Below are 9325 nucleotides of genomic sequence, written 5' to 3' on the forward strand. Positions count from 1 at the left end.
TATATATATAGGCATATACATGTGAGTGTAATAAGAAATTGGCTTCTCAATCACATGGTTCCTGTTTCTGTCCCACAACATAGCACCTTGTACAAGTATCTTCTATTATACTTACAGGCCGACAAAAAACTTGTGAGAGGATTTGATTGACAGAAACTGGAAGAAGCCCATCATATATATAAATATATGCCTGTATCTATGTGTGTGTGCCTTTGTGTTTGTCCGTTACCACTGCTTGACAACTAATGTTGGTTTGTTTACATCCTCGTAACATAGCAATTCAGTGTAAGAGACTGATAAAATAAATACTAGGCTTTAAAATTAGATACTGGGATTGATTCCTTTGACTAAAACCCTTCAAGGCGGTGCCCCAAAAGATCCACACTGAATGACTGAAACAAGAATAAGTTAAGATATATATGGCTGATGTAGGCAACCCTTCCTTCTGTCTATCACAAAAACAACCAACAAGTGGAATGACCCAATGGTACTATGAGGTTAAAGTAGGTCCACATGACAAGATATACAATAGTTCATTGATGTTAGGAGTGGGGAGAAGAGAACAGTTTGTAATGAATTGGTGCTCTTGCCTGTGTGTCTGAAATTGCTTCTTCCTTGCACATGTTACAAAGTTAATGCTGGTTGTTGTACAACAAAGATCAGAGATGTGGCTTACAATGACTTAGGAAAATACTTTCAAAATTTTTTGTCTTTTTAGAATTTCTCCTGGAGCCATATGGACACCTCTGTGGGAAGAAGTAATGTCCAAGGCAGAGAATCCAGAAGAATTTTACAATGATGGAGTGTCTTACCAGGTGAGAAATATTTCACAAATGTGTTTGGCTGTAAGGTTATGAAACATCTTTCCCAATCTCTTGATTTAGAGTTCAGCCTTTCCATATGGTACATTGGGGAAGTGTTTTCTCTTAAATTCCCAGACCAACTAAAGCTTTGTGAATGGATTTGGCAAACAGAAACTGAAAGAAGCTCATCATGTGTGTATGTTTGTATCTCCTTGACATTGCATGATAGTTATAAACGCTGCTCACACAGTAGCACACAGTATTGACTTATAAAAAACGTTTAATATACTTTATAGTATACGCCATATGTAAACAAACAAGTTTGTTTTTCGAAGCGCCGAAATGTATGGTAGAACAAGTAGAAAGATAAATTTTATTCAACGCATAGATACTGAACAGTATCAATATAAAGGATAAAATTCTTTTTTCGTTTTAAAAGCAGAAAAATTTGTCGGCAGCTAGCCATGATGACCGGACTCACATCCCTCTAATATCCGGTTAGAATGTTTTACCATTTAAGCTAAACCGCCTGACCGCCAAATTCTTCTGCAATTTAAGAAGATATAGAATCATCTAGGAATGCTAGATGTCGTATAGGTTACGCCATATGTAAACAAACAAGTTTGTTTTTACATCCCGACAAGTCATTAATAAATGATTTTCAATGCCATACAAGCTGTATTATGCATTTCCAATGTTATGTGAGAGCATGTCTGACCATGGGATGATATCACCCTGCTTGGAAATAGGTGAGGGTTAGTGACAGGAAGGGCACCCAGCTGTAAAAAATCTGATGAGATTGGTGCCATTAATGTCCCTCTCAGACTTTGTTGCAAGTCAACACCTGCAGAAAAGAACAGAGCAAGGAGGAAGGTCCAAAGAGCTGATGCATGGGAAGGAAGAACTGCATGTAGTAGTTAACATGAGACTTCCTGGCATATGGATGCAACAGTAAGTGATGAAATTAAAGAGGTGAGCAAGTCAAGAATCCCTGAGTGGAAATGGCATGAGCCCAGCCAGCACTGAGCAGCAGTGAACATTATAGATGAGTTCAAAAAGCAGTGGAAAAACCATGATGATGATAGTAAAGCTCACTTTGCAACCATGTGGTTTCAGGTTTAGTCCCACTGCATGGCACTATGAGCAAGTGTCTTCTACTACAGCCCAAAGAAGACCAATACCTTCTGACTATTGGTATTGGTTTATTTACATCTCTGCAACTTTAAAAATATGTACTGCAATTGATATGTTTAACCATGGGATACCTCTTACTCCATTCTCTTTTGTGTGTGGTTTGTTTGTACAAACGGTAAAGCTATAATCCTCTCCTGAATACTTTATTGATGTTTCATAACTGTAAAATAGACAAAATTGAAATAAACAAACAAAAGATATCTTTATTGTATGGAAACTATATTGACAAGGACACATTATGTGAGGGACCCTGATGTTAGTGTGTGTAACATACATAGATAGACACACATGTATATAAATACATATATTATGCCCCCTAGCGTCTGTTACTACCACCATTTCTGACATTGATTTAATGATGTTTGCACAAGTGTGTAAATATTCTCTAGCACTGCTTGTTGCCAATTATCTCAGTCCTTTGTTATCTCCTCTATGAGGATCAGCATCCAGAGTTCAGTCTTCTTGGGTCTCCATTTCCACAGATTTCAACTTTGAATACTTTTGTAGTAAGCTATTTTAATGGCCACATCATAGCACTGTTGTACTATGGCATTCTCCAGCCGATCAGGGCTGGGCATATATGAATATCAAAGGCAGTTCTCTGTCCATGAAGTGAAGTGGGAGTTTTTAATGTTATCAGATAGATGCCAGATGAGCAACATTTCTCTTGGAACAGCCTCATTGTTTTTCACACCAACTTCACACCTCTAACTCTAAATGTCTAGCCACTCTCAGCTTGCTACATCATGAACAGCCTATTTCACTTATGCCCACTTCACTCCATGAAATTCTTGATGATATCGGCCCACTACTCTGGTCTTGTTAGGAACAGTAGATTTTTATTTAAGCTAGCTCCATTTCTGTGAGCTTATGATGATTTCCAGCTGAACCTATTTTTCAAACATATGTAGAAATGCTTTCTCTGACTGATGCACACACTCCCTGGTTATGCTCTTATTACTTGTTAGCTTTTGTGATAATTTAATAAATTACATTATTTGTTTAAAAATTGCCTTCTGATATTCCATTACACAGCTTCTCAAAAGCTCACTCACAGGACTTTTCTATGAAAACTTTCATACTAGAAATTGGTGACCACACTCACTAAACTTTTCTTCAGATATCTGTCATCATCTATATGTACCACATGCCTGTACTAGTGCATTCTTTCTTGTACTCTGCAAATTTTTTTGCTTGCTGTCACTGATTTCCAAATTTGATATATTGATGTTGTAGTAACGCCTGCGCATGCATAGTCTTACGCATGCTTAGAATTAAACAAGCAAGCGTTTCCCGCTCAATTCATTCTCTTTCTCGCTGGCCAGCGATTGAGCATGTACGTGTGAGCAAGCTGTCTCTACATCTTTCGGACTTACACAAGACAGCTCGCTCACAACTACAGAACAACGTCCCCACAACTATGCTCATACACACACATCACCAATTGTAAAGATATGTATGTTTACCACCTGAATAAATGTTGTTTAAGTTGTTTAGTCTGGAGTTCAGCGTTCCGTTATATTCTTAATTTTATAGTAGGAAGTCAGGTATACAATCTAAAGATGTATAACCCACTTTCCTATAATGTAATTTTTCATGCTGAATCCAAATTTGAGATTCATTTATTCCTGAGAAAAAATTCAGAAAAATCTTACAGCAGTTCAAAGTTTGATCATTTTTAGTCAATCAAAAAACATGAATCAGAAGCTGGCATTTTTTGCATGATAGTTGTCTGTCACAAAAGGATTGACAGCAGCAACAAAATGAGAGCAAAATGTTATGAAAGTTTTAATGAGCTTTAATGAATAAAGTCTTGAGAAATATTCCAGCTTCTTCATATTATGTCTCTCTTTACACAACTTGTTTTTAGCTACAACACCCTTGTCTCCAAAGTAAGAAGCTGCATCCTCTTGGTATCCATTTTCTCCATCAAACATGAAAGGTTACAAGATTTTGCAGTGGTAATACTGTATTTAGATATAGAATTGTAATGTGGAAAATGTCCAGGAAAACAGGTCAAATTATGAAAATGAGGTACAAAGAATTAAGGTTGGAAAATATGTGAGCAAACAAGGTAGACTATGGCTTTGCTTGTTGTTATGGAAACAGACTCCAGTGTGAGGTTTATGGTCATGTGTATTATGGTGGTTTTTGATGGGCTAAAATTACCCCAAATTTGCAAACTTTAAAAGCTTTTTAAAACTTTTTATTTATTAATTTATGACCAAAATTTATTTCATTGTCATAATTAGTATACGAAACTAAATTGGTATAAACAAATTTTAAAACAACTGGAACAAAATTGAACAAATAAGGAAATCTGTGACAGCAACCAAAAAGATTCTACTCTACATTTGATTCCTATCATACTGAATCAGCTTATTTAAATGCTGTCATTTATATATACAGACATTACATGTCCAGTGTGTGAAGGTGCATGGCTCAGTGGTTAGAGTGTCGAGCTTACAATCGCGAGGTTGTGAGTTTGAATCCTGAACCGGGCTGTGTGTTGTGGTCTTGAGCAAGACACTTTATTTCATGTTGCTCCAGTTCACTCATCTGTAGAAATGAGTTGCGACGTCACAGGTGTCAAGCTGTATGGCGTTTGCCTTTCCCTTGGATAACATCGGTGGCATAGAGAGGGAAAGCTGGTATGCATGGGCGCCTGATGGTCTTCCAGAAACAACCTTGCCCGAACTTGTGCCAGGGAGGGTAACTTTCTAGGTGCAATCCCATGGTCACTCGTGACCGAAAGAGGTCTCAGCAACATGTCCAGTAATAGCATAGACCTTCAATGACTTTTTACCACTGTTCTGAACTCTGGGCTGTTCTTTCTGCTTCTTTCCAGTTGGAATGTTAAATCATCATCATCATCATCATCATTTACCATCTGCTTTCCATGCTGGCATGGTTTGGATGGTTTGACATGGAGCTGGCTAGGAGGGAGCTGTCCAGACTCCAAATGCCTTTTGTGGCATGGTTTCTATGTCTGGCTGCCCTTCCTAACACCAGTCACTTAACAGAGTATGCTGGGTCCTTTTTACATGCCTCCAGCATGGGTGCGTTCATACAGCACCAGCACGGGTGCTTTTTAAGTGACACTCACACCTAAAAGGACAATCCTGTATGTGTGGAAGACAGTGATTTTACTTAGCTTGATATGTCTTATCAAGTACAGCGAATCCCCACACCTCCTGGTCCCTTGTCATTTCCTCATTGAGGCCCAGCATCCAAAGATCCTTTCTCAGCACTTTGTCCCATGTCTGCCTGGGTTTACCCCCTCCACAGGTACCTTCCGCAGGTACCCTCCACAGCTAGAGCTTGACACTCCTTTATGCAGATGTCCTCTGTCCACCTACAAACAACTAATAATTATTGTTTATTAAGAACAACTTCCATTAATTAAATATTTATGTTTTTTGTTTGCAGGTTATGGGTCGTATGGGAACACCTTCAGAGATTAGTACAGCATGTCTTTACCTAGCAGCAGATGGCACATTTTGTACTGGTATGGATATGAATGTTTCTGGAGGAATAGATATTTCTGTTGGCAGCAAGAGTGAAGTTACTCCATCTTAAGGAACTCAGAATAATGGAGAACAAAATGAAAAGAAGGAAAAGGAAAATAAATTTATGCTGTTAGATAATTGATATTTTCCAAATTTGGGATTAATATTTTTCTACAATAACTTGAATAATTTTTGAAAATATATCATATTTGCTTGTAATTTAAAGTGTTTTCAAGTCAATAAAGACTTTATTGATTTTGTCAGTTGGAAATTTTCTGTAGCAATTACATAGTTAATTAGCTTAATGATTCTGAGAATGGCATGACTTTCATATCATCTCATTTTTTTATCAAAGCTAAGACGTTCTAAATAAGAAATCACAAAGGTCTGTTTTTGAAAAAGAGATTTTGTAATATTCACGCCTTGTTGTCAAAAGTTATGAATGAACTCACTTCATTCTCATATCTTTCTCAAAATATATAAATGAAGTGTTTGCACTAACTCAGAATTGAAACCTGACTGGAATTTCAACTTGCTGATAGCTAATCTGCTGCTGTGCACTATTCTTCATATAGGTCAGTATTAATACTTGCAGGATTCCACTGAGGTTGTCTTTGACTTTCATCCTTTTAGGGTTAATGAAATAAGTATTAGTTGAGCACTTTATTTGATATAATTGACTTAAACCTTCCCCTGACACTGCTGGTCTTGTGCCAAAAAGTTGAAACCAATATCAATACTTGCAGGTATGTCTGTATGATTAAAAATTTCACTTTACAAGTCCATGTGGTTTTGTGTTCAGTTCCATTGCTTGGCACTTTGGCCAAGTGTCTTCAATGCTAACGATGCTATTGTACACCAATAATGAGATCAGCATTGTTTTAACGTCCACTCTTCCATGCTCACATGGATCACATGGAATATTGCTGAGATGGATTTTTCTACAGTTGGATTCCCTTCCTCTTACCAACCATCAAATTTTCAAGTCAGGTAAAAATGCTGGTGGGGTTGAGCTTGTCTTTCATCCTTTTGGTCTCAATGAAATAAGTGTCAGTTAAGTACTGGTGTTGGCATAATCGACTTAAATCCTCCTCTCACATTGCTGGCCTAGTGCCAAAATTTGGAACTAATATCAATACTTGCAGGTATGTCTGTATGGTTAAGAAGTTCACATTACAAATTCCATTGCACATGACCTTACCCAAGTATCTTCAATGCTAACTGCGCTATGTCCACTTTTCTATGCTCATATGGATCAAATGGAATATTGTTGAGGTGGATTTTATTACAGCTGGATGCTCTTCCTCTTACCAACTGTCACATTTCCAAGTCAGGTAGCATTTTCCCATGACCAGACATGTTTTGACAGAAAACTGGAAATGGAGGACACTTCTGGCATGAAGGTGTCTCTCATTTATGATTATTGCATGAAGTTAGAGCAAGGAGACAGTAACACACGCACATGTACACAGACATACACACACATACATATATACATGTATGTTGAAAAATATATTGGTATAAATTTGTATGAATATATACATATGTACATGTACAAATATATGCATATATATGTGCGTGTGTGTATGTGTGTCTCAGTGTGTGTGCAAATACCCCCCACATGACAGGTTTCTTTCAGTTTCCATCAATGAAATTCAGTTATAAAGGCTTTGGTCAGCTCAGGGCTATAGTAGAAAATATTTACCCATGGTACCACACTGAAACCATGTAGTTGGGCTGTTGACGTCTTACCATATGACCACTAAAATTAAATCAGTGTGCATATGTGTCTTTCAAATAGTATCAAAATTAAAATTAAATCAACCATTTTGTTTGGTGTATAGCAAAAGATCCACTGAAAAGAGGAATTGATTTTTTTAAAAAACCTCAAATTCATATTGTGATATTTAAAACGTTGCAATGATGTAAGCAACGCTACTGATTTTTTAAGGTTAACCCTGTGTAACACGATTTTTGACCTTAAGTAGCAACTGTTATTTCCTGTTACGTTTATTCAAACCCCAAAGAATCCCTCTCAACACATGGCTATGATGCTCCCCCACCACTCTTGCTCATGATCAGAGATGCATATATTGTCAGCCATTAAGGGACATGCTCAAGAGAATAAGGTCAGGCAACTGACAAGCAAATCTGTGGTATTGAATAGAATATTTGTTATAATGATATTTCTGCTTCAGTAACTCAGCATTGAATCTGTGTGAAACGTAATGGAAAATAGGTCAGTTTCAAAACATTGGTGTTCAGGTCACAAAAGCAAAGTTTGAAGGGAATAGTGGTAATTTCCTTCAATTTCTAGAAAAATGCAAATAGGTTGAACGACACAAAAAAAAAAAAGAGAAAAATTTGTTACATGGTCTACTCTTACATGTTATGAAGAAGACAAAAGTTTAAATTTATTGTTGCAAAAATCGTGCATTATAAATGGCACCATATAGGACATCAAGTTACCATCTGGCTCATATGTAATGTTAAAATATAATACACCTTATATATATTTGCTGTAGCATGTCTAAGTCATGAATTAGAATGGTGTGGTAAGTAGCTTGCTTACCAACCACATGGTTCCGGGTTCAGTACTTCTGCGTGGCACCTTGGGCAAGTGTCTTCCACTATAGCCTCGGGCCAACCAAAGCCTTGTGAGTGGATTTAGTAGACGGAAACTGAAAGAAGCCCGTCGTATATATGTATATATATATGTGTGTGTTTGTCCCCCCAACATCGCTTGACAACCGATGCTGGTGTGTTTACGTCCCCGTAACTTAGCGGTTCGGCAAAAGAGACTGATAGAATAAGTACTAGGCTTACAAAGAATAAGTCCTGGGGTCGATTTGTTCGACTAAAGGCAGTGCTCCAGCATGGCCGCAGTCAAATGACTGAAACAAGTAAAAGAGTAAAAGAGTATGAATTTTTTGGTGGTGTTCTTGTTGGATTAGTCTAGTCTGTAATATTAATATTTCAACATGTGGTGCTTGTTGTTTAGCCCCAGGTCAGCCTGAGTCAAGCAGACATATGATCAAAAGCATTCTAGCCATAATCATTCTCTATGATGCCAGTGTCGCGTAACTGGTACTTATGTCGGTGGCACGTAAAAAGCACCCTTTGAGTGTTGGACGATATGTTGTGCTTGAAAAGATCTATCAAACCAAGTACAATCGTAGTCATGGAAGATGCCAGTGTTGCATACCTGGCACGTAAAAAGCAGCCATGGAACTTTGGACCTCACAAGGGCAGTGAAAAGTGACCGAGACCTTAAGCAATATACATGCTTGAGAAGACCTGTCAAGCCAATATTTGTAAATTGAATGAATACAGTTATGTACCTACAATCTGATGTACTTCTTATACATACACAGAAGCATGCACGTTGATAGCAAACGACAAATCCAAACACAAAAACAGCAAAGGGACAGGAGTCCAATGAATATCATTAGTCTGAATTTGGAAAAAGGAAGGGAGTTAATCACACTTGTTTGGAATCTAAGGGAGGTAATCATGCCTGTTGTCCAGACTTAATTTATCGGTATTAACACGGGTTTCAGTCATCCTTCGATAAATTTTCACATCTTTTTTCACGCAGTACCGGACCAAATATCCGGAAAGCTTGTGAGCAGAGGTTGTCCGGATGCGTGCATTCACCAATTTGTTAGAGACATTCTATATATATATATGCGTGTGTATATATATATATATATATATATATATATATATATATATAGGAGTTTGGCAAAAGAGACCGATAGAATAAGTACTAGGCTTACAAAGAATAAGTCTGGGGGTCGATTTGTTTGACTAAAGGCA

At 37.4% G+C, this 9325-nt stretch overlaps 1 protein-coding gene across 1 annotated transcript in view; it reads left to right on the forward strand.

Annotated features, from left to right (window-relative positions):
* LOC106876892 (17-beta-hydroxysteroid dehydrogenase 14) overlaps positions 1-5769 on the forward strand; it is a 27762-nt gene extending 21993 nt beyond the window's left edge. Inside the window, exons 9-10 of the mRNA XM_052968457.1 lie at positions 719-815; positions 5427-5769. Coding sequence (XP_052824417.1) covers positions 719-815; positions 5427-5576 — 247 coding nt within the window. The 3' untranslated portion in view covers positions 5577-5769. The remainder of the gene's footprint in view (positions 1-718; positions 816-5426) is intronic.
* Positions 5770-9325: the final 3556 nt, after the last annotated feature.

Source organism: Octopus bimaculoides, chromosome 6, assembly GCF_001194135.2.
Source record: "Octopus bimaculoides isolate UCB-OBI-ISO-001 chromosome 6, ASM119413v2, whole genome shotgun sequence".
In the NCBI taxonomy this organism is placed as follows: Eukaryota; Metazoa; Mollusca; class Cephalopoda; order Octopoda; family Octopodidae; genus Octopus; species Octopus bimaculoides.